This window comes from Lagopus muta, chromosome 15, assembly GCF_023343835.1.
Source record: "Lagopus muta isolate bLagMut1 chromosome 15, bLagMut1 primary, whole genome shotgun sequence".
NCBI classification, from domain to species: domain Eukaryota; kingdom Metazoa; phylum Chordata; class Aves; order Galliformes; family Phasianidae; genus Lagopus; species Lagopus muta.
In genome coordinates this window covers 10,529,952-10,554,658 of record NC_064447.1, presented here as the reverse complement: position 1 = coordinate 10,554,658, position 24,707 = coordinate 10,529,952, and the positions used below count along the sequence as shown (strand labels likewise).

General features: G+C 47.6%; 2 protein-coding genes across 3 annotated transcripts; one reads left to right on the top strand and one right to left on the bottom strand.

The window, feature by feature from the left end:
* On the bottom strand, nt 1-13,482 carry COPS3 (COP9 signalosome subunit 3). 2 transcript variants are annotated; one of them, XM_048961919.1, is made up of 12 exons: nt 13,359-13,482; nt 10,672-10,801; nt 9,711-9,823; nt 9,557-9,606; nt 8,632-8,724; nt 7,734-7,913; nt 6,408-6,548; nt 5,467-5,640; nt 4,401-4,487; nt 4,096-4,209; nt 3,428-3,508; nt 1-3,173 (listed from the first exon to the last, which is right to left on the bottom strand). In XM_048961919.1, the coding sequence occupies exons 1-12, from the start codon at nt 13,411-13,413 to the stop codon at nt 3,120-3,122; spliced, it is 1,272 nt and encodes a 423-aa protein (XP_048817876.1). In that variant the 5' UTR covers nt 13,414-13,482; the 3' UTR covers nt 1-3,119. The 2 variants fall into 2 exon arrangements, with proteins under 2 accessions (XP_048817876.1, XP_048817877.1); XM_048961920.1 differs by lacking the exon at nt 13,359-13,482 and adding an exon at nt 13,095-13,320.
* A 1,627-nt stretch (nt 13,483-15,109) lies between these two features.
* NT5M (5',3'-nucleotidase, mitochondrial) lies at nt 15,110-21,637 on the top strand. The gene is made up of 5 exons (XM_048962102.1): nt 15,110-15,816; nt 17,935-18,035; nt 18,422-18,482; nt 18,740-18,854; nt 19,033-21,637. Exons 1-5 carry the CDS (start codon nt 15,553-15,555, stop codon nt 19,188-19,190), a joined length of 699 nt encoding a protein of 232 aa, XP_048818059.1. The 5' UTR covers nt 15,110-15,552; the 3' UTR covers nt 19,191-21,637.
* Nucleotides 21,638-24,707: the final 3,070 nt, after the last annotated feature.

The window sequence follows — 24,707 nt, the reverse complement described above, 5'->3', positions numbered from 1 at the left end:
TGACTCATTTGTTATCTTTATTTACCAATAGTACATTTAAACAACTTGTCAGGACTAACCTCCTCAGCTGGTGTGGCCATGCAGAAAACATTTCCTAAGTTACACAGATCACCTATGACAACACACACAATGGGTTGCAGTTGCACTGTCTACTAGAGGTGGGAAGTTGCTTAGAAGGAGGCAACCTGAGTTATGCAGAAGCATGTGGTGCGATGGCAGCACTACAGGTGTGTTAGCAAAGGTCAGTAACTAGGGCTCCCATGTGGAACAAAAACAGAAGGGGTGCTTGTATGCGGATTCTAGCCTTTTTTCTTTATAAACAAACAAAAAAACTTCCACATAATTTTATTACCAGCTAAGCATGACTGAACTGGACCCCCCTCCGGTGGCTAAGAACTGTAGTTGCAAGCCTAGGGCTCCCTTTAGAGCTGCACTTTCTCTCTTTGCAAATTATGATGCATGAAACTGCGAGTTAGATATCAAAGCATGCACTCAGGATTTTGTGAGCACATCTTCCAGCCATGCACAATGGGAAGAACTAGCCACAGGCTTCTGAGAGTCTGCAGTTCAGAGAAGCATAGCACACAGTGCTCTTACATTTGATCAAGGGTCCTTCCTTGCAATAAATACAAATTAAAACCGGAAAGCTCAAGTGTTCTCAAAGCGTCTCAGCTCACCACAGCCCATGCAATTAGTTCCAAGACTTGAAGGAGCTTCTTCATTAGAAAATCTGACTTAATTTCAACAGTATCTCAAGACATGCAGACGCTAGACCTTATGCATTTAAATCAAACCATTACTTAAAAGCCCTTCCCCAAAGCACTTCTGGTGAATACTTCCTTACAGGTGGGACCTGACTTCAAATTTTCCAACAGCAACTAAGAATGTGCCTCCTTAAAAAACAGATTAAGAAAAATAGGGTAATATATCATTTGAAAATACTACATAGATCTGTCCACCACTCCTTTTGATGTGCAGTATCGATTTATTTTATCTCTGTTATGAAAAAAAAAAAAAAACAGGAAACAGCTGCTGCTATTTACCAGGTGCATCTACTAATTTGCTTGTAATTCCACAGATATAAAGCCATTCACCAGCTCTCAGAATGTCCATGCTTACTAATAGGAACCAGCAATACGAAAGCTCAGCCACTGCAGAGAGAACATTTCTGGTTCTCCTCAGGCTTCATGAAAGCATTCTGCATACATTCTTCTCCTGGCAGGTGAGCCTTTGGCAATGAAATGTGAGCCATCACCATTTGTGTTTACATGGCAGTTTGGGATTAGTCATTTGCAGTACTCTACTGCACACAACTGTAAACATTCCCATAACCCAGCTTTGTGCCTGAGCCCACAGCAGAGCTCATCGGCCTTTAACACTTCTACAGTACCAGAGCAAAAAGTTGCATAAGCATTTTCAGCACTGAAATCACTGCAGGATTAACTAGGGGAAAAAAAAACCATTAAAAATCATAAATATATTTAATTACAAGACCAGTAAGGTGAGTTTAGGTGTAAAATTTGCCTTTAAGTATGCAAGTCACTGATAGGAAGCACAAATTCTCAATGGTGAACAACTAACACTATTGACTTATGCTGTGTTCACTACTACATTGCTACTTTATGCTTTTAAAAACTTTGTTTGCCACCTAGAGAACAACACAGTCGTCTTCTAGAAAGCAAACCACTGCCACAGAGGCTCTGCTAGAATTAAGAGACCAGTTTTAAATGAAAACCCCAACAGAGCTGCATCTGCACCGGAAGCACAAACGGGTTATTTTCAACCACGGGTGACCTCAATACACACAAGTTTAACACGGCAAGAGCCAGAAATGGTTTGCTCCCACTTTGACACCTGACAAAAGCTGGCAGGTTAGCAGCAGCAAGCAGCTCCTATTCAGATGTTTAAGCAGGAAGCAGTAGAGGCTGAGCTTCACACATTCTGCCTTGATGACAGGTGTATGTATGCCTGATAGCATGAGATTTGCACTGATGTGAAGTATCTCAAAGGTGTTTGAACAGTCAGAATCTTCAGATACGTGAGAGCTACAGAAAAATAAAAGTCCCATTGATTTAAGAAGTGAAACCCTTAAAGAATCAAACAAAAATCTTTTTGTGTGAAATACTGAATTAAAACTAGATGTCATTCCAGCAAATTAGTTCCAAATCAAATTGTTTTTTATGAGTCGTATAGAGTTCCATCAAGAAGAATCATATTTAGAGACAAAGAAAGGATCGATAGCACGGCCTTCACTTAGAACTGATTTCCACCACAGAAAAACAGTGCATGTTGAATATGTTGAATACCTTCATGCTGATTGTATAGGAACAAAAATTTAAACTTCTTTCAGCGTGAACAACTTCATATCCAGCATCTTCCAGAACACCCAGGTCTTCCAATTATCCTTGTTTAGGCCTAGTAAATTTGATCCAAGAGCAAACATTATTAGGAAGTATTTTGTACCAGAAGTTTAAAATCAAAACAGCTCTCATGTATGATTTCCCTAAAGCAACTTCTGCTTTTCAACAGTCACCTACCAAGGACTTGTCAACACCTTTCGAGAAGAACCTGGTTCTTATTTCATCAGTTGAGACAGCAGCCAACTACACTAAGTATATGCAAATTATGATGTAGAGAATTTTACTTAAGCTCCACCCCTCTCCCTCCCACCATACATATATCTGCACTTCGAGCCAAATTTAAATACAAAAGGAACCAGTAATTATCTTGTAAATGAACCAATGCGAGTTTGCATTCTTCCCTGAATAACACTTCCTTTTTTTTCCTGCAGAGGAGGAAAAAGGACTGCTACAGAAACACAGCAACATTCAAAACCTTTAAAACAAAAGGTAGATTATTTAATGCATTGACGATGTTAATCTGAAGATAAATAAATCCACAACAGACTTTTAAGTTTCTTTTGAGATTTCCTTTTTCTTTGCGGAGAATATTTCTGAAATTATACAGTACTGAGAGGGTGTTCTTTTATTTTCTCAATGTCCAGGTGAAAAGCAAAGCTCAGTTCTCTCTGCTCTCTTCATGGAACTCCTCAATGCCCTGTTCCAGGCGTGATTCTCTTAAGCTTTTACTTGAAAGCGGAGTAGTGAGCAATATTAATTTCAGGAATAACTGGATGGTTTGGTCCCTGAGTCATCTTCTTGAGAGCCCATACTCTGAAAGACAGAGATTTATTTCTTCAAAAACAGGTCTGAGGATTTACCTTCGAGACAGACTTTTCTTTGAAGTGAACAGGTATGGAAAGTAAGTGGATATGAAGTAACATGCACTTCCTTTTTGTTTTAAAGCACCATGTTTCTGCACGTTGCACTGATGTATTATTACTAGCACTAGGAATGCAAACATTCAGTACAATGTACTCACTACACTCAATTTCTTAAATATTCTGACAAAAGGTTAAGTCAATTACCTTCTGCACAAACTGAGGGTTCACAGTGATCTCTTGATCCATGGCTTTCAGTCGTTCATCAAGCTCTATACATTTCAGCATCTTAAAAAAACAAAGAAACAACAACTAAACATACTAAGCTGACTGTTTTGTCCAGCTTGTAAAAGATCTGCTGATACTTTGTGGCTGTGCTATGGAGAACTAACAACCTCTGCCATCACAAAAATTCCATGTCAAAATGCTCCTTGCCTTCATCTCTTAGATGAAAGCCTCACATCACTTTTTATTCCCTTATTTTAATTAATATCTTCCCAACAATCCTTTTTAAAGCCCCGTGAGGTCAGTGACCTCAAACTACAGGCATATCACTGTCAACCAAACCAACCCTTGAACAGTCCTAATCCAGCCAGTATCAAGAACTTCACATCATCAACATTAAGCAGTCTGTCCATTGAGATGTCTCAAGCTGACAGAAGATAAAGCAGGAAAGTCATAGCTAATTACTATCAATCTAAAACTTTTAAATGAGAAATAGTAACAATTCATAGCTCTCCATCCCTACATGTAAGTTACCTACGCTGACTTCTCCCAGCATCTGATTTCAGACTATTCAGTAGGAACTAGCTATTAAAAATAACACTAGTTATTCAGTAGGCATTCCAGAAGCATTAAAACTCTTGCAGATTTACCTCCTGATCAATGTTATGAAGCATAGCTGGATTGTTATACTTCTCAGGATTATCGTGGAAACAGACCATCCCATCCTTCTGATTAATACTTGCAAAGATTTCACCATCTTCTATCTGAAATGACAGAGTTTAAAATAAAGCATCACCAACAACAGAATTTCAGGTATCTACAACTCCTTGTGGGATTTCATTCAACGTGAAACAGAACCATTCCTCTGCCAGTCAAACACACACTGCCAAATGAGGCAGTCTTCCACAGGATCAATATTTAAGTTAGGACTATTTAGTCAAGTTGCAAGTCTTACCATGTGGAGGACGTACTTTTCTGCTTCCTGGGGCCCCGACAGCTGAACTCGACTTGCCATGTCTTGTAATGACAACGTTAAGAACGTCTGTAATTAAGAAAACGCCAAGCCACTGAAATTACACACTAAGAATTTCTCCTGCCAATCCTTCATGGCCCAACAGTCTTATTATTGAAGTTGGATGGGATGAAACAAGCAGAACGCACAGCTGTTACTTACAAAAGCACTGTGACAGCACAGTCAGCTCTTACTCCAAAGATTCTAGTTTGTTATACTGTGCATGAATGCAGGCCAAACTCACGGAGTCATTGCTTCATTTCTGCAATCTCTTTCTGTCCCTTAGGAGTTGTGATCATGTCCAACCTCTTACCCACATTCAAACCTAAATAAGGCAGCTGTCCACCCCTTGAACTTCCATCAAGAACTGCATACATTGCACTACTTCCAAAGTTACTTCTATTGCAGCAAATACTGTTTGAGCTTAAGAAAGAGAGAGCTTCCCCTGATCCCTTTTAAGGATTAATCATCTCTTCAGCCAAGGACCAGATCACTACATTGCTTCTGCATTTCTTTTAACTGACACTTCCAAAATCCATGCTATTCACTCATTCTCATCTAATGAAGTAACCTATGAAGTTCAGGTTTTCTATTTTTGAACAAAGATGAAGTTTTAGGTTATTAGTGTTCATGACCTTTTTGATTATGTACTAAATGACCATGAGCTAAGCTCTCTCATTCCTTGTAGCAAAACCATTGAATTAGATCAGAGTATTGCCACAGACAGTAAGGTCTGGAAGCTTCTGTGCAAAAAGCAAGCAGGTAAGCAGACATACAGCTGGATACCACCGCCCATGGCTGTGCACAAACCCCTCTGATAGACACTGACTGAACCACCTTTGCACTAATGTTCAAGTAGCTAACTGAATTGGTTTTCTACCTAAAGCATCTGAAAGTCTCAGAATGGTTCTTCACACACATGAATCTGTTTGTTTCCCTGCGACACGACTATGTTATCATTTTGCACTTGTGTGAATAAATTTCAGCCTGCACATCTTACCCATCTTACCTTGGTTAGCCTCTGAATATTCTTTTTGTAGAGAGATGACAAGCATTGCTTAACCAGCCCCATATTGTTATCCCTTGTGAATGTTTCACTGTGTTTGTTCACCAGGTTTCGAAGCTCCGAGGGTTTATTGGTAGAATAAACTTGTGCTAATTCATGGTAAGCATTGCTGAGGGGCTGCAATCAGAAAAATGAGAACTCTTCTTAAAGAACACGGTGCTCAACCAGCCTCACAAATTCAAGTCACTACTTCAACATAAGCCATGCAGGCAAAAAGAAATTAAAGTAGCTCAAGTGCCTCTTAAAATCTAGGTGATGCCCATGCAGGTCCAGGGCAACAACAGATCCTGGTCCAGTCAACTGTATTAAAGCAGTGTAAGATCTAATCAGCTCTGTTCAAGGACCAGCATACAACAATCTTAGTTATTAAAAAAAAAAAGAAGCAGGAAAAGAGCCTTTGGTTGACTATCAGATGACAAAAGCTGAGTCTAAGCTCAGCAGCATTGCATTCACACTTTATTCATAATATCTGTTCTAATACCTAAGACACTGTCAGCCCTGATCCCTGTGAATCACAGCATGGACAACACAATCATATATGCATCATATATTCATACTGAATGGCATACTGAGTGCCAAGTGAAACTTGTCAACTTTGAGTTCTGAAGTAAAGGTTATCAAGGGATGTGCAATATCAGTGAGGAGAACACTGCTAATTACAAAGTCCTGTTCAACTCAAAAGACTTTTTTTTAAACAGAAAAAGATGAAGATCCTTATTTCCCATATGAACAATATCATTTATAATCTTTAGCCACAGCAGACTCGGAAAACAAGAATGTGCAACACTGAACAGTATCACCAAATGAGGGTAGAAAAATGCCTGCAATACGATTTTTATTATCCATGCCCTGTTCTGTGATTTAGCTGCTTTTGCAAGACTTACCTTAATGAACCTACCAACTATCTGGGAAGTATATTTTGGTAGCTGTTGAACTTTGCCAAGTAGTATCAAAGAAACTAGAATATACTTTTTATAAGATTCCAACATAATATGACTAACTGCCATGGCTGGAGTAGTTATTGCCTAAGTGAGAGAAAAAGACATGAATCAAGTTTAATATTTCATGGGTAACTTGCAATAGCTACACCATCAACATCTCAGTTTAAAACTGTACGCACAAAGGATGCAGTGACATCTTAGATTCACTTTTGAGCATTACAGCTTAACTTCTATCAAAGGTAATTATCTGAAAACATCCTAAAAAAGTTCTATATGAACTACTCAAAACATCTTATATTACAGTAATGCCTAACTTAAAAAACCCCATACAGATCAAAGCTCCTTTGTTTGATACGTATCTGAAGTTGTACTGTAAATCACCAGTGCTGCCTGTTACAAGGAATGATTACACAGCCCCTGTGAAAGCTGGATTTACACACATCCTTATAATATCCCTACAAAATCTTTCTATTATGCAACCTCTTATTTAACCATGATGAAAGAGGCTTGTAGAACAGCAAGAAGGGATTTTAGTTCACCCCAATGCTGCTCAACAGCTCACCCTTGCTTACAGAAAAGCACTGCACTGGTTTATTTTGCACATTTGACAGAAGCTTTTCTTCACTGAGTTTTCTGAATTCTGTTATTCTCTCTTCTTTCATAGAAGAAAGTAGAGCAGTCATTATTATAACAGGCATGAAGTGTGACTTCCATCAAAAAATTGGCAAAGGTCAGAAGCAAAGCCACAGTGCTCTTTGAAAATGCACAGTTCTAAGCACTAGCCTGTTTCTGTGTGAGCAGTAATGAGTGAGCACTTGAAAATATTTATATTGAGATAAATTTAACATCAACCTTTGAGTTGCATAGCTTTATGGTGCATTAGTTGCTTGGCTGGGACTTTCCAACAAGATAACACTTCTAAATTCAGTTTGTTACTTCACTCTGTGCACCAAGAGTATCATTTAGTCTGGGCTCCTCATGATACAGCTGATAAACGAAAATGAACCCCAAGCAGTTTCTATGCACAGTTATAATGCACAGCATACAAAAGCAAACCCAGTGTGAACGATGAACAGAAGCACAGACCTCTTAATAGAACTGCATCCTAAAGGTTAAGAACAAAAATAATCAGACTGCTTGTACTTGACACCGGGTGCACAGCTTTCTGTTTGAATTTGAAGCTGGCTCACTATCTCAGTGCTATCACACATCCCACTTTTGCTTTTCAATTCACCACAATTCAGACTGATGAGTTTTAATTAAAGTTACCTGTTCATAGAAGTAGAGTGCTCTTTCAAAGTTCTTTAGCCCAGTGTATATCATCCCACCATAGTAGTAATAACATAAAAAGTGCTTTGCATCGTATGCCCCATTTTCTTTACAAATATCCATCATGTCCACATCTAGATATGGGAGGGCAGGTTTAAAGCATTTTGCTAACAAACAGAGCTACAAGAAAACAAATCAAGTGTTTATAAATTAGCTATTTCAAATATCCACGAAGATGACATTGAAATACGATGCATTTAGTAGTATTTAATATAACCTCACTCCTCTGAGAGTTCAAAAACAGTGTATGTCACAGCAGAGGCATAACACACATCATACATTGTATTGTGGTGTTTGGAAAAGCACAGACTGTGAACTTTTAGAAATCATTTGAATCCTAAAGAAATCAGACCAGCCAATAAAGCAGCCTGAAACTCCAGGCCTTCCAGACTACCGTGCTGGCAGCACTCAATACTGCACTAAACATTCTCATCCAACTCTAAGTCCCAGGAGCCAAGAATGAGACAGAAGTGCAAATCCAGGCCAAAGACATGGAGACAAGCATGCCTTTTGTCAAACCTGAGCAAACAGTATTTGGCCAGAACACTTACACTGTCTAAGAGAAGCTGTGCACGACTTCCAGCCCAGAGAGAAGGGCTTTCAGAAGTCATGAACAAAATCAAAGACCTGGGGACATGTGCTGAACATTTAGCAGGAAGAGAAGGGAGTTTTATTGCAGTATGCCATATTGCTGACTACTGGGAAAGAATTAAAAAACAAAATCAAAAACCCCAAGGCCACAATTCAAAGCTTTCTTTACGCTGCAATACGTGGATGTGCATTTCTCAAACAGCTGTAGGGAATCTACCAGCTTTCACTCTCAGAATCAAGACCTTACCTGGCAGAGATCTGCATGTATTGAGGTCAGCTGGTTTGTGTTCATCTGCATCTTGTCTATGGCTTGTCTGAGAATGCTAATTCCTCGCAGGGGCTGTCAGAAATTACATCTCTTTCAGATAATTTCTCATAGATGGCAGCACATTGGATCTTATGTTGACACTTACAAATGAAAAATAACACTAATTGACAGGTTCCATTAAGTAATAATTAACTTGTGGTTCCCTTTTTGTAGGATATTGCAGTCACTCAGAAAATAAGATGAGCCTACGGTATATAAACTCCCCTGACAAACTGAACAAAGTCACCAATTCTGCTTCACAGAGACAAGTTCACCAGGAAAACAGTAAATTGTACTGAGTAAACCTGCTCTTGACTCCATGACTACATCTAAATTCCTAGTAAATAAAGGAAAGGATCCTGCTTCACTCAGTCCTGATTTGATCTCTTAGTTCAAGCTGGATTTAACTTACTTTTTCAGGGCATTTTCAGTATCTTATCCCTAAAAACAAACATCCCCTACATTTTAAGGCACTTCATTAAGCACGCTGCGTTAGACTGGTGAGAGGAACACTGAAATCTCTCTGACTCATTGGCTCTGTCAGTTTGGGCAGCTCTCCCCTCCTCACACACCATCTGAATAACACACCTGGTACACCTGACTTCCTGGTTTGTGTGTGAGAACAAGGTTTTAGCTAATTCCCTCCCCCAAATTTTAATGCCTATTTTCCTTAAGGAGGTTTTAAAATCTGCTTTTAGGTTCGTTACTGCTCAGTAGACTTAACATACATAAGGAGCCACACAAAAATACTTCACATGAAATTAGCAGTAAATCTTTATGAAGCAAGTAACGTCCCTCTTAAGAGCCTGGCTTTGTAGGTTCCTTTTAGCTGATACTTTAGCTGTATTAGCTGATACTTGCTCACCTGTTTTCTCTCCACAAGGGCATTTGTTAACTGGTGGCACAGGCCAGCAACTAAACAGAGAAAAACAAAATAATTCAGTAAAAAAATAAAATCAACAATACCAAACTATATCAATACACACAAAGTTTTTCTATAAAGTGCTGAATTAACTTACAAGTGTCTGTTGCATATCTGATGTGTTCCCCATTACAAGTACTGATGAAGAGCTGCACCTGTGAGAATAACGTTTCGAAGTCGGGGATGCTGGGCATAGAAAACTTCACAAACCTAAAACAAGACCCCAAAAAAAGTTTAACACACAACAGTAAGAGATTAATTAAAGAAAACAAAAAGTTTTATCTTCATCAGTCTCTACAGATACAGGCAGCTGCTTGCAAGAAGTGCCAAAGTGGTCATGACAGATGGCATGTGATTTCCCCAGGAACTGCACAGCACTTGGAAATACACTTTTAGTGCACAGTCCTACTATGAATCTGGTGACAAACCAGTTTGGAACTAACTATGGCCAACAAAGATCACTTTACCTGCTACAATTATAATCACAATAAATTGCTAGCAGTGAAATTTTTATACTAAACCACAGAACTTCTCCAGACACCTGCATGAATGCATCACAGATTTTTCAACTATCAAATGATCTTGTCTGTCTTGCTAAAAGCTCCTTCATTTTCAGCTTCTCTCCATCCCTGCAGGCTCCTCAGTACCCTACAGGCTGCAGCTGCACACTGCTTCTGTGATGATTACACTATCTGAGTACAACGAGAACTCTGCACATGGCTTCATGCTTACAGTTTGGCTCACTCGTGTCCTGCCAATTAAAAGTTTTTGCTGAACTGATAGGTAAAAACACTCATACAGACATAAACAACACAACTAGATACAGCCTTAAGGAAAACAAACATTCATTTGGCAGTAATGACAGTTTAAGGCTCCAGATTTTTTTCTGCTGAAAGCAGGAATTTGCTTTAACATTTCTTCTAATAAAAGGCACATCACCAAAGGAAACTAAGCACTACTCTACAACAGACTGAAGATACTTGTGTCTGGCTGGCAATCCAGCATGTAGCTTGAAATGTTGATGCTAGAATGCTTAATTAAAAGAAAGCCACACTTACAAGACAGCAAGAACTCCTAACGAGTGTTCCTGCACATCCAGGGCACCAAGCACTGTATCCAGATGGGAGAGGTTTTTCGCTAGCAGTTCTCCGCTTTTATTGATCAGCTCACAAAGCTGGGTCATTTGCCCTGAAATGAAAAGCATCCTTGTCAGACCCCACTTAGAAATCACACACACATTCCCACACTTCATTGCAACTTGAATCCCTATTAAAAAAATAATTTAGGAAGTCAGGAAAACGTAGCATCACCCAGCCAATTTCCTGCTCTGCAGTACGTGAGGCATCAGTTCTCACAAAATAAGTGACAGGTAAACTTCTGACCGCTGGGACAGCAAAGGGAGCACGAGCAGCAGCATCAATCCACCTCACTACAGAGGGCTTCAGGACCCATAGCAACAACCAGCTCTGCTTGAGCCAAGTCTCCCAGACTCCAGCAAGTTTTTGCGATGCCAAGTTCTCTCTAACATGAACAGAATTTACCTCCAGCTGTGCCTTCTAGTCGTTAAAAGCAAAAACATATCTACCAAGAACAGCATCCTCCCCTTTCTGAAATAATAAAACCACCCCAGTACCAATGCTCCTTAGCATTCCTCAAGTGCCTTATTCACTTCTCTGGGCTGCTCATTATTGATTTCAAAAACCCTGCAACTGAACACCTCCAATAACGGAGTTTTCAAAATCTGTTCTTAACTTTACTTCATATAATTATTACTACAGCATTGTTCTATTCATTGTGAACTATAAACACAGCATGAAATGTGACTACTTTGAATTAGGAAGGTATGGTAAGCCCTCACAAATAAAGCAGTGACTTCCCTCTTTATTATAACAAACTGCTTTCAAAACCCTTTTTTTTTTTTTTTCTCCTCCTTCAAAACTACAGGAATTAAAACCACACCTTTCTGAAGCAGAGGATTGTTTCAGTGTTCAATCCTTGTTGATTATAGGAAAAAAAAGCAGAGGTCTTTTCACCCTTTACAGAAGTCTTCATGACCTGAAGAATAGTGCCCCCATTCATAGAGATTTACACCATTCTCAAATTTCTTGGCCTTTTCCTTCGAAAACAAAGACGAAACCGGGGAGCCTTACCAATGAAATGCTAACACTGAAGTAAAAACAGGGATCAAAAGGTCCATAGGTGGGACCACAGACCAGGAACCCCAGACACCCATCCTCATAACATCTCTGCCCATCCAGATTGCAAACCCCCAAGACAAGCATGGAGAGAAACAGGGCCTGTAAAATCTCATTTGGCAATGATATTCAAGCACTGCAAAAGTTTAGCTCTGATGCCCCCCCCAACAGGCAAATCCTCCCATTCTACAGCCTTCATCCAGCATCCTGCCCCCATGAAAACAAACAAACAAGAACCAAAACCACAAAGAAAAAAAAAAAAAAATAATCCAACAAACCCCAAATATGCTACATATTAACAGCATGCAAGTGGAAGACCCACACAAGGCCTCGCTACATGTCCATTTATGTCATCCCCTGTGCAGTTTAGCACTGACAGCCCAGGACCACAAGTACACCTGATTCTCCCACTGCAGCCTGTGGTGCCTGCACTCACTCCTCACAGACAGCACCTATCTGGGCAGCCCCCAATGGCAGAACTTCCATGAAGGCAGCCAGCTTTCCCCTAGAATAGTGTTCACCTTCAAAACTATATAAGAACTTGCCAGCTAAACTAAACCACACAAAAAATCTTCTGTAGTCTGCTAAGTACCTGCATCTTGCATAGGTACAAACTGTCTCCAGCATCTGCAATCCTCAGTAAAAATGCTACAAATTTAGTAAATTAAAACCAAAGCATGACAGAATCTACACCCCACCCAAAAGTAACTGCCAGAGATAAAGCCTGAGGGCTGCAGAGGAAAGCATGAATTTCTGATCGCTTACAGAGTGCAAACATCCACGGAACAGTAGGATTTGGGAGGGTCCTCTAGGGACTCCCAAGTTCAATCCCTCTTAAGGCAGGTTCTCTACGGGAGGTTGCACAGGAAGGTGTCCAGCTGGGGTCTGAATATCTCCAGAGGAGACTCCACCACCCCTGGTCAGCTTGTTCCAGTGCTCTGCCACCCTGACACTGAAGAAGTTCTTAGGGAGCACCCCTACAGAAAGCTCAAGAAGTACAAGACACCCACATGTGGGGTAACGAGAAGCTTGGCGATAAAACAGACAATTTACACAGAAGTATTAAAACACCTTCTGAGTGCTGTGTAATGACAACCACAAGGCAGCCTCAGGCCTCTCCCCTTTTCCCCCGAGGTACATCAGACATCCCAGCAGCACTGACAGCCCCTCACAGCCCCAAACCGGGAAGGCAGAGCTTTCACCCACAGGAGCCAGCACTTCTGAAACGCATTCAAGCCCCACTTCCCTGAAGCCCCCCTATTTCCCATCCCCCTCCCAAGGCTTACGCTCCATCCCAGCCGCTCCTCGCGGGGCCGAAGCCCTCCCGGGACCCCCGACGGGGAAACGAAGGCCTCACCGGAGCCACAAGGAGAGCTCCCGGCACGCTCGGAGAGTCAGAGCTCCGCACCGCAGGGCCCAACCACCGCCCAAGATAAAGCCACGAGAGACCCGGGCCCCGACCCGCTCCCCACGTACACATGGGGCCCGGCGGGCCGCACTGGCCGCCGCTCCCCGCTCGACCCCACCCGCGGTTCGCACCCGGCGGTCACCTTGGGCCGAGAGCTGCCGGACGCTGTTAACGAACTGCTCCAGCGCCGACGCCATCTTGGCGGCTGGCGGCGCGGCCGCGCGCGCTACGGGAGGGGCGGGGCGGGCGGCTGCGAGGGGGGAGGGAGGGAAGGGGCGGCGCGGGCCGGAGCGGCGGAGGGAAGCGGGAAGGAGGCTCCGCCACGGGCGCCGCCGCCACCGGCCAATCAGCGGCCTCTGCGGGAGTCGCGCGACGCCCGCCGCCGCGCGTCACTTCCGCTGTCTCGCGAGAGCAGAAGCCTCTCCCCCCCGCCCGTCGCGGTTGCCGGGGTAACCGCGGCCCAGCCGGAAGCACCGCCCCCGCGCGCATTCCGGACGCGGGAGGCCATCTTAGCGCGAGAAGTCGTGACTCAGCAGGGCCGCCGGGCGGGCGGGTGACGTTGCGGTGACGTCAGCGGCCCTTCTGTGTCACCGCTCCTCACCGGCGGGCTGCTGTCACGCTCGGTCTGCGCTTGGCACAGGCCTGCTGCGGCGAGGGGCTCGGCGCGGGGCTCGGCGCGGCCCCAACCCCAGCCGCAAGCCCCTTCTGTCGGGGCAGCGTGCGTTGAACACCTGCGGCTCGGATCTGCGCAATCAGATCTGAGGCTCTGAAGGCACGGCTTTGGTCGGAACGGCCCTTAAGGACAGGAGCGGGGCTGTGCCTTTCCTGCCGCGGTGCGGTGGCTCAGCTCGGTGAGCGCTGTCTGATGAGGTGCAAATAGCGCTCCTGAACATCAGGGGACAGATTCGTTCCCCTGGTGCCGGGTAGCAGTGATGTTCATTCGGTTTGTATAAGCTGAGCTGCTGGGGCTGCCAGGCGTCCCGTGAGCAAAACTTTGTGCTTGTCAATGAGAGACAAATGCGTGCTTGGAGAAGTGCACTGAAATCCCGTTCGTTGTGAGAAGTAAAACGTGTTCTTACCCGCTTGAAACTGCACGTTTTCCCTGTTCAGTTTGACCAGGAATTCTGTCCCTCTGCTCACTCGCTGACCCTTACTGGCTGTGCACAACTCACTGCCCTTTCTACGCAACAAGGACAGCACGCCCCGCTAGAAATTATTCGGAAATTGGAAAACGAAATATTTTGGTTCTGCTAAGCTGCATCATTGCTGTCGGACAAAATCTTTTCATTCCCAACTCAGCAGCTGCCTAATCCTGTTAGTCACACTCTTGATGCCTCCCTGCTCTTTATAGCGGCTGAAATCCCTCAAGCGCTTTCTGGCCGTGGTGATCTCTGGTCCTGTGTCAGAATATGCAGCCTTTCCTGAACGCTGTTTCTGTGTCAGTGCTTCGTTCTGACACCTTGAGTCCCTCCTTGCACGGTCGGATGTTTCCCAGCACTGTCTAAAGAGTTCTTCTGTGTCCAGATATCTTCTTTTAAACCTTCACATCACACGGAGCTGTCACAGCAGGTGACATCCTGGGCAAAGTCTAACTCTTCCCGCGAACTGGTTCAAAGCACATTAAGGTTTTGCTGCAAAAAAACACTGCATGCGTTACATCTGCACCCGTGTCTCCTGCACGCACCCCAAAACACGGTGGTAAAGGGCAGGCAGCAGGGAATCAGCAACGATGCTACTGCCGACCTCGGGGACCGCAGGACGAGCCGTACCACGGCGGGTGGGCAGCAGCCCGAGCCCCGCAGCCCCCCGGCACCGCGGGGAAGGGGAGGGAGCGCGGCTGCAGCCGGCTTAAAGCGGCTCGGAGGGACGGCCGAGCCGAGCTTTGCAAGGCGCTTGTGCCGCTTTAAGGCGGTGCCGCCGTTCCGGGCTCGCTCAGGCACCGGGAAGAGGAACTGGGTTTTTGCACTGCCGGGTCGGGGCGAGCGCTCCGCAGTGCCCCGGCCCGCGGCTTCCCGGGCCCGCAGCGCTCCGCTCGGTGCTTGCTGCATGGGAGGGATGGGTGGGGAGGAGCTGGGGCGAGGAAGAGCCTCTGCACCCCATTGCCTCCTTCCCGCATCCCCTCCTTACCCCCTTTGCATCCCCACATCCCTTCTGCACCCCTTTTGCTTCCTCTCCTCAGCCCCTCTGCGCCGGATTGCAACCCCCGTGCTTTTCCCTACTGCAGCTGCAAGGGGACTTGCTTGCAAGAGCTGTCTGCTTGCAGAGTGCGTGCTTGAAATAACCTCCTCCTCTTCTCCTTCTCCTCAAAAAAAGGACGCCCCCAGCCCCTCTCTGCCATGATTTTGCTGAGCAGCATCTTGCACCTGCGGCCCCGGCACTGCGGTCCCTTGGCAGGGCTGGGCAGGGGATCCGGCCCCACAGCGGGGTCCCGCAGGGCGCTGCGCGTGCTGGTGGACATGGATGGGGTCCTGGCCGACTTCGAAGGAGGATTCCTCAAGAAGTTCAGGGCCAGGTATCCCGACAAGCCCTACATTGCCCTGGAGGACCGGAGGGGCTTCTGGGTGTCGGAGCAATACGGGCGCCTGGCAGCTGAGCTGAGCGTGAGTCTGTGCGTCCCCCTGTGACCCGTGCAGGGCTGCGGTTCGCTCGTGGGTGCAGGGAGGGTGATGAGTAACACCCAAACTTAGGGACATGTCTGCATGCAGCAGTGCTTTGTGTCCCCGAAATCCAGCACTTTTAATGCACATCTCCTTTCCCTGCGTGTGTGGATGGAGATGGATACAAGGACTGCAGTGGTATGGTGCCTGCGAGAAGGGGGGCGTGCATGGGGCTCAGGCTCTCCCATTGGCAAAGTCCTAAGCAGCTTGAAGTGCTGAAGGGTTGATGTGTGCTCTGTAGTTGGGGTGGGTGGGAGGGAAATAAGGCATCATCCATGCAGTAATGTGGATGATAAAGATGAGACAGACGTACTGCATGATGACACTTTTTAGTTTTCTGAATCTCAACTTGTTTGAATGTATTAAATGAGATAAGGTCATGTCTGCACAGTCATAAAACCTCCATATCTTGGGCTGAAATAGCAGATCTCCTAGAGACCAGCCCTGGGGCAGCTCTGCTTCCGTCTTGCTCCCAGATCAGGGCTAAGAAGAGCAGGAGCTGCTCTGTGGCTGCAGGAGCATGGCATGTTCCAGCCCCCCTTCATTGGTGAGCACCATCAGAGGAGACTGGGAAACAGGATGAAAAGAGCCCAAACAAATGGAGAACAGCGGCATATAGCGCATAGAGCATGGAAGGGTGGGGAGTTCTGGGTGAAATTGTTCATGGGGAGAGAGAAGCAGCAGAAAATTGGGGTGGAAGTTTTCAGAAGGGCCCATCCTGCTTGGTGCAAGGTGGGATCTCCAGGTTGGGGAACTTCTTCTGCACTGCCATGCTGCAGGGAGCTACTCTGAGAGCTGAGTGGGTTTCTTCATCAACGTGAGCTCAGTTCTTCCCCCATCAAGCTTGATTGCAAAATGCTTTTTGACATAAGTGGAAGCAGAATAGATGTGGAAGTCATTGCTGTAAGAAAACACTTCAGTGCAGTTTGAAGTGCTTTGCTGCATCAGGCCACATCTCTCAGATGTCTCTTGCGCAGCTACATTCAGTTCCCTAGAAATAAAACATTGCCCACCAATGTGAGGCAGAGCAACTGGAGTCTGAATGTCTGCCTGGACCATTGGCGAGCTGCTAGGCTGTTGGTTTTAGTTCAGGAATTTAAGTTCCTTTTCTCCCTATTTCCTCTCCCCAAATATAGCAGCAGAGGTGCTCAGAGTCAAGACCAATCCTTCCGTGCAGGGCTCACGTCTTCTCCCAGCTGCTCAGCTGCATTTTAACTCTGGGACATGGCTGCTTCCTGTGCATGCGCTCATGTTGTTCCCAGGCTCTCCTCCACAAGGCCCCCATGTCTGCAAAATAATTGCTTTTCTTGGCAGCTGCCAGGCTGCTTCCTATTTGAGGGAGCTCTGGATGCTGTTCCTCAGAGCTGTGCAGCAGGCTCTGCTTTTCCCAAGGCTTCATTCCTTGTGTCTCTTTGCTCCGCTCTCCCTTTGGACCAGACCACTACAACATGGCTGCAGATCTGGATGTTATGTCTTTCAAAAACCATTGCCTGGTGTTGTTCTGTTTGCCTGGGCATCTCTGAGGAAGACTATATGCATTCATTCTGGCATATACTTCTTCCTAGAATACACTGTCTCCTATGAGAACAGCCTGGCTGATATTTTAAGTGATCTAATGGAGATAAATAGGGCAGAGAGCATCTTGACTTGAACTGCATCACACTGGAGCACAGGAACCTGCCCACTTCAGATGGATCCACATGGCACTGCTCCTCCAGACACAGACCTGAAGTTCAGTTTGGTGCTGAATATTCTGTGCTTTGAAGCAGCTTTCTCCCCACATGTCGGGCTGCACAGGCAAAACTAAGCCTCCAACCTAAACTGTACAGGGCAGATGCAGGTCACCAAAAGGGGACCAGAGCCAACTCTACCCCATCTAGCTGTAGATGTCCCTGTTAATTGCAGGGGATTTGGGCTGGATGACTGTTAAGGGTCTTTTTCAACTCAAACCATTCTATAACTATGATCTTTCTCACTGCTTCCATCCATGGCAAATGTGCTCATGCAGAGGAAGGAGCACCAAGAAGTCCTGTGCAGTAACAGCTCTCTTCCTTCTCGCAGGAGAAAGCTATCAGCATCTGGGAATCCAAGAACTTCTTCATTGAGCTGGACCCGCTCCCTGGCGCTGTGGAAGCTGTGAAGCAAATGTCAAATTTGGCAGAGTGAGCAGGAACCTTCCGTGGTATTTGGGGTTGGTGGGGGAGCAGCACTGGCTTTGCAGGCTGATCTGCCTCCTGGCAGCAGTGCTCAGTGCAGTGTCAGTGTTGGGAGTGCTGGGCATGGGAGGAAGAAACAGAAGGCTTGCTGCAAATCAGTCACGTGCATCCCTTTCTCTTCAGCTCTCTGCTCCCAGCAAGGGAAACAAGAAGGAGAATGTCCTTGTGAGTGAGGGTGCACATCCTGAGAGTGGGATCTTATGGGTTGACAGCTTAAATCCCCCTGGTCTGTGTGTGGGGGCTGCTTTGATGCCAGGCTGGACGTGCAGGGACAGCTTGGGGGGGCAGGCTTTGGCCGCCTAGTGACACTGTCCCTCTTTCTCTCTTGGCAGCACTGACGTGTTCATCTGCACAAGCCCTATCAAGAAGTACCGTTATTGCCCTTATGAGAAGGTGAGCAGGGCTGAAATTTGGCTCCCCCAGCTGTGACACAACTGTGACATTTCCTGCTCCATCAGAATTATTCCCAAGCACCTCTGTAGTGCTTTCTGTGCTCTGCCAAATGCATGCACTTGGCCTTAACATTATATATGATGCCACAACCTGCCTACATGTAAAAAAGCTTGTTCTCCAGCAGCATCCTTCCCACTGCTGAACCATTTGTGGAGGTGCCAGGGCTGCCCGTGCTCACCGCTCCCTTTGCCTTGCAGTATGCCTGGGTGGAGAAGCACTTTGGCCCCGAGTTTCTGGAGCAGATTGTTCTGACACGGGATAAGACAGTGGTTTCTGCTGACCTGCTCATCGATGACAGACCTGATATAACTGGTAAGGGCGCTATGGGGCAGCAGGACTGAGCATGTATGGGTGGAATCAGAGGTGATGGGTGCTTGTTCCTGCCCTGCTGATGATGCTCTTGTTAGGGGGATGTGTCTGCAGGCTGCAATGTGCAAGGAGTGCCTCGCAGTGGGAGAACTCATCAATCTGACCTCTCCTTGCTTTGCAGGGGCCGAGGTGAACCCCAGCTGGGAGCACGTACTCTTCACTGCCTGCCACAACAAGCATCTGCAGCTGGAGCCCCCCAGGCGCCGGTTGCAGTCCTGGTCTGATGACTGGAGAGCCATTCTGGACAGCAAACGGCTGCCACTGGGCCACGTGGCCTAAACCCTTGCCTCTATCCTGGCCTCCATCCCAGCTGCCTGCTCATCTCCTCATGGAGGCAGACACCATGGGCAGGTAGACAGACAGATGGTCAGACACGTATGGGGTGGGAAAGGAAGGGGAGCTTGGACTTCAGCCTGGCTGCCCTCTGTGCCATGTTGGACCCCCAGTGTCATCTTCCCCCTCTGGCACAGCGCAGCCATCCCTCTGTCCCTCCGTGGTGGACTCATGCCATGATGGATATGTCCTCCTGCTGCCATGAATGATCTGCATCCATCCCATCACTGAGGAGCTGCTGCAGCTGCGAGAAACTCTGGTGCTGATTCAGGAAAGAAAGAGCAGACATTTCATTAGCCAGGAGCTGTAAGAAACTCAGCGAGCCTTCACTGGTGGTGATCCATGGATTTCAAAGCCAGGGGCTGTGCATGTGATGGCTACATGCTCCGTGCCCCATCGCTCTCCTCCTCATCATGTCCAGAATGAGCCTGACAGGAGAGCTCTGGGTGTGCATCCATCCAGAAATGGATCAGCCCTGGGTGGTACCAACTGCTGGGCTTGAGCAGTGGGACAGTCAATGCACCAAGCATCCTAAAGCCATTGGTGCAGAGCTGCATGGGAAAACATAAAACATGAGGTGGTGGAGAAGGTATAGCATCACAGAGAAGGTGGCAGAGCACCATGGGGCTGGGCAGGGAGCAGGGTGAGGCCATCATGCTGCTGCCTGCTTGGGATGTGGCACCTCCCAGCTCCCTGAGCCTGCCCCATCCCCCAAACAACAGCAACCTTGCACATGGCTGCTGCTGCTTCTCCTGGCTCTGTGGGAAGAGATGTCGTGATGCAGATCTCTCTGGTTGTGCAGCTGTCACTGCATGCTGCAGGGTCTGCCCACACCATATGAGATCCCACCACTGTTCCCTCTGTCCTGCCCAAGGACTTGCTGACCACAGGGGTGAAGTTCTCCGCTGAGATGTGTGGCCATGGTTGGTCATCCTGTGTGCTGCTTGCCTTGCACCTTTATCTTTCCTCTCCTCTCATCCCCATCAGCACAAAGCAATCTGAGCCCAGAGCCACATAGCCAACAAACAACAAATTTCAGCAGCAGCAGTCTGTCCCACCATGTGTGGGACCTAGAGGGGCTCTTGAAGTCAATGCTTCAAATCTGTGCCTTCCCAAGCTGCTGTAGGACCAGGAGTGAAACCCGAATTGCCTCGGGTCTTTCCAAAAGCAGCCCTGTCTGTTGGGATGGGGTCATTGTGTCAAGTCTGCATGGTCTGTGAGTGATATCCACAATTATTTTATTTGAGTTTTTCCCATTCAAACCACTGTGTGCTTCAGGCGTGGTTTGGGCTGTGCTGCCACCTGAGGTGCAGCCCTGCTAAGCATCATGCACAGCATTGTATAGGCTGTGAGTTGATTTTTTGCCCACTGATACCATGAGCTGCCCAAGCTCTCTGGAGTGCTCTCCCAGCCCATCCTTGAGCTGAAATAAGCTGGCACATTACAGTGGTTGCCCAAATCCAACCATTGGACAGATCCCAGGGACATAGCTTTCCGGACCCAGCATCCCCTTGGTGGGATGTGTGATGCTGGAGAGGCCACAGGGGTTCACAGCAAATGAAGGCAGAGCTGGAGTGTCTCCTGTGTCAGGCTCCACCTGCACACACAGAAATCCCATGTGGATTGCTGTCCTACTGCATCCACCTTGTTCAGGGCTGTGATGCAGTTCTCCATCACAGTGTGCTCCTTTCAGTGCTCAGATGGGCTATGCAGAGCTTTTATTTTCAAACACCCATCTATAAAACAGAGGCTGCTGAGGAGCACTGCAATAGACATCCAGTTTTGTTGGCATCTGGCTTCCCAAAAAGCAGAGTTTGGGTTTTGCAGTTTCCCACCTGTGGTTCTGCCTTTGGCATAGGGATGGGAGCATTCTCCAGGTAGCACGTGCCTCATCCTGGGCTCCCCTCCAGGCACAGAGGAAGCAAACATTGGTGCTGGGAATTGTTTTTTTCCCTATATTTTCACTGCCCCGTGCAGCTTTAAGGACAGTTTGATTTTTCTCTTCCAGTTCAGACCACTGAGTTAGATGGTTGGAAGCACTCAGAGATTACGTTTGTGGTTCACTGGTGAGTCCAATCCTGCCACAGCTTGAATCCTGCCTAGATGCAATGGCAAGGAAAAATGTGGTACAGCTCATACCTGAGATGTGCATTTCTGAGCCCAAGGGGTAGCACGGGTCGGACCCTCTCCCCCCAATACTGGGGGAAGAATGGAGCATTTGCACCAGGACTGGGATGTGCATTCCCTGTGTGTCCCTGGCACTCACAGGGTTAACCAAAGAGCTTAGATTTGGGGCTTTTCCTCTCTGTTGAGCATGAAAGTGGCTACGAAGAGATGCATGTTCCCATTGCCGCACCGCGAAGGAGACGCACAATAAACCTCTCTGTGCCACAGCCTCAGCCTCTCTCTGTGGGCTCTGGGGGCTCAGGGGGCATGCGGCTGCTGTGGGGGCTTGGGAAGAGCCCGTGATGGGATTGGGACACCCAGGGGCATCTATTTGCTCCTGGTGAGTTTGGGCAGCGCAGCCTGGACCAGGTGTGCATCCCTCAAAAGCCACTATGGGGCCAAAAATCTTGCTGGAGTTTGGACAACAGCTCCTGATTTGTGGGGCAGCCTGCAAAGCCCCACTGTGAGCACTGGACCCTGATATCAGCCCTCAGCCCACACGAAGGATGCTGGAAGCAAGGAAAGCGCCTCTTACATGTCAGCACTAAGGGCTGATTTTGACATTGCTCAAAAGCTACGGGCAGCGAGGCCAATCCCATTACCTGGGTGCAGGCACCCCTCGTAAAGTCACCGCCCCCATTCCAACCCATTTCAGCACAGCAGGACCTGATGAGATCGGAGCAAGCGATGCTCCCGCTGAGTTATTCATCAACTTGCTCTCACGTTGGCCAAAGCCCAAATACCTTGAAGCGGGGGAGCGGGGCTGCGGGGTTGGGGTCGAGCCCAGTGATGCCGCACAGGGGGCAGCCCTGACGCAAAGCCTGCGGGTGGTGGGGGCCAACAGCAGGGAAGGAATGGAGGGCTGAGTCACCCGAGTACGCAGGCAGGGAGTGAGCAGAGCAGGGGATGGCTCAGCCCTCGACGGCAGCCGGACGGAGCTTTGGCTGCTGTGCCCCACTTTGGTGTGCAGAGCTGAGCTGTTCGTGCCTGGCATTGGTGCTCAGGGCCAGGGCCTGCAGTGCGGTGCTGCCCTGTACGCTATGGGCAGGATGGCAGTGGGGATGCAAGAGAAATATCCACTAGAGGGGACTGTGTGATCGTGTGTGGGAGCGTGCGGCTGCCAGCCCAGCCTCGGAGAGAGATCTGGTTCCTTTGCACAGCACCCTGCTCGTCTCATTCCTGCATCCCAGCCCTGTACACCACTCTCGCATCCTATCCCTGCATCCCATCCCTAGATCCAAAACCACTGCCCCTCAGTGAAATGGAGGAGAGAATCAGAGGGCAAATTCATGAAAAACTCGTGGATCTGAAGAACTAGGGGGTCTATAGGGTTCACATGGAAAGTGTTGCTGGAAAATATGTGGGCTGTGGGCCCCTGGCAGCACAGAGCATCCCTCATCATCCTCTTCCTCCTGCTCCGTGCCTCTGGCTTGGCTCTGCCCTGCTTCCTCTTGGCCCCCTGGTTCTCCCCATGATCACAATGTGGGATTTTTCATCGCAAATCCCACAAACATCCCTTAATTCACTTCTCCCCCCCATTCATCTCAAAGTAAAGCCCCTTTTGGGGGACAGGCTGATGGGTGGTGAGGGTGTGGGGCACCAGAGAGTGTTCTGATGGTTTCCTCTCACCCCTCAGCACCAGGACACATGTTCCCTCCTGCTAGGATTAATGCTTTTTGCTCCTGTTTGTACACAAGGCCTTGAGTAACGCAGTCCCCGGAGGTGCAAGGCTCCCCGTGCCCTGGCAGTGCGTGGAGGCTGGGAGCTCTCAGCGATGGCTGCAGCGCTTCCTGCGTCCTTCGGGGCTCCGTGCACGTTAACCCTGTCCTCCTGGCAAAGGCCCCACAAAATGTTTGTGTGTGCCTGTGCTGACAAACACTCTGAAGGAACACACTGTATAGGGCCTCCACCCCTCCCCAGGGCTGGAGCTCACGGCTGTTTCCTCGGCACGAGGCCGCCACGCTGCCAACCCATAACCTGCTGCAGCATCCATAAGTGGCTCTTCTCTGGGGCTTGGGGTCCTGGAGCAGGAGTGTGGCCAGTGGAATGGTTTGGCCCCATTCAGCTCCATAAGTCCCCAACACAGGAAAACGATGGGGAAATGGATGTGTTTCTATCTGGCACATGCGTGGGTACCAACCAGGATGGAGCCGGCAAACTGCACGCATGTGATGCTGCAGAGTAAAACACAGAAAACATGTGGCTGCCAGGGCAGCAGCAGGACCTGCTCCCATGGTGGTGGCAGCTGGTGTGTGCAGGACAGTTTGGTCCATTCCCTCCATCCCTCCCCGCAGCATCCCAGTTTGGTGGGACAATGCTGGGGACCACCTGAGTGTCACCGCTGTCACAGGGTGCTGGGCTGCAGCCCTGCTCATCAGCCCTGTGTTCCTGGTGGCTCAGAGGGCTTCAGAAGCACACAGGTATTTAGGTTTGTCTGTTCACAAGGAGCCATGAGTGCTTTCGCATCTCTCCCCCCATCCTCACAGCCCCCACCATGCCCCAGCCCCCACCCAGCCCAGCTGCTTTCCGCATCCACCCACCACATCCAACCTGTGTTGGCACAGCACCCGTGTTGCACATGCAGCATTGTTTCCCCAAAACCCAGGAGAGCAGCAGCAGCCCCACACAGCCTGCACAGCCATCAGAGCAAACCAGCTCCATCCTGCCCAGTGCCGGCTGCTTCGTTACCAGCTAGCTAATTCTTGCTTCTTCTTCTACCCAAGCATTGGCAGGAGGGAGGGGAGAACAAAACAGCCCTCGGGGGGAAGTTACCTTATTAATTAACGAGGCTGAGAGCTTTGCAGAGATTGTGCAGAAGAAGAGGAAAGAAAAAAAAATCAGGAAAACTGGGCAAAACCGGAAAGGCTTGAGTTCAATTGTCAGCCCAATTAACCTAGATCCGTGCCCTCCCTCTGGATGAATAGCTCATTATTATGTAATTGCTTAGGCCCGGCTCTTGGTGGAGAGAAATTAAAGTCAGACACTTAAGGAGGCAACCCGGTGTGGAGACAGGACGCAGGAAGGCACTAAAGCAAAGGGAAAGAAAATGAAGGCACAGCGAGCTGCTGCTGCTGCAGGGAGAGCTTGAAGGGCCGTGGTGAAGCCTGCACTGTTTGCACCATTCAGGGCACCAAATGTTGTGCTGGAATGGGGATAACTTAGAAAGGCACTGCTGGTGCTGCTGTTCCATGTGCCACCCTTTGGAGCATGACTCTCCTGTGCAGGAGTTCTGAAACAGGCTCCAGATATTCTTGCAAGTGCCCCAGCATTAAATTAAAGAGGAGTTAGGTTAAATTA

What these genes read in the sequence shown, in the direction of transcription:
- COPS3 (XM_048961919.1), bottom strand. Translation starts at nt 13,413, where the DNA reads ATGGCGTCGGCGCTGGAGCAGTTCGTTAACAGCGTCCGGCAGCTCTCG. An exon ending in CACTCTACTTCTATGAACAG is followed by an intron (nt 6,549 to 7,733) that starts GTAACTTTAATT and finishes TCTCTCACTTAG; the next exon opens with GCAATAACTACTCCAGCCAT. An exon ending in TAGTTGGTAGGTTCATTAAG is followed by an intron (nt 5,641 to 6,407) that starts GTAAGTCTTGCA and finishes TTCTGATTGCAG; the next exon opens with CCCCTCAGCAATGCTTACCA.
- NT5M (XM_048962102.1), top strand. Translation starts at nt 15,553, where the DNA reads ATGATTTTGCTGAGCAGCATCTTGCACCTGCGGCCCCGGCACTGCGGT. An exon ending in GCCTGGCAGCTGAGCTGAGC is followed by an intron (nt 15,817 to 17,934) that starts GTGAGTCTGTGC and finishes TCCTTCTCGCAG; the next exon opens with GAGAAAGCTATCAGCATCTG. An exon ending in CAAATGTCAAATTTGGCAGA is followed by an intron (nt 18,036 to 18,421) that starts GTGAGCAGGAAC and finishes CTCTCTTGGCAG; the next exon opens with CACTGACGTGTTCATCTGCA.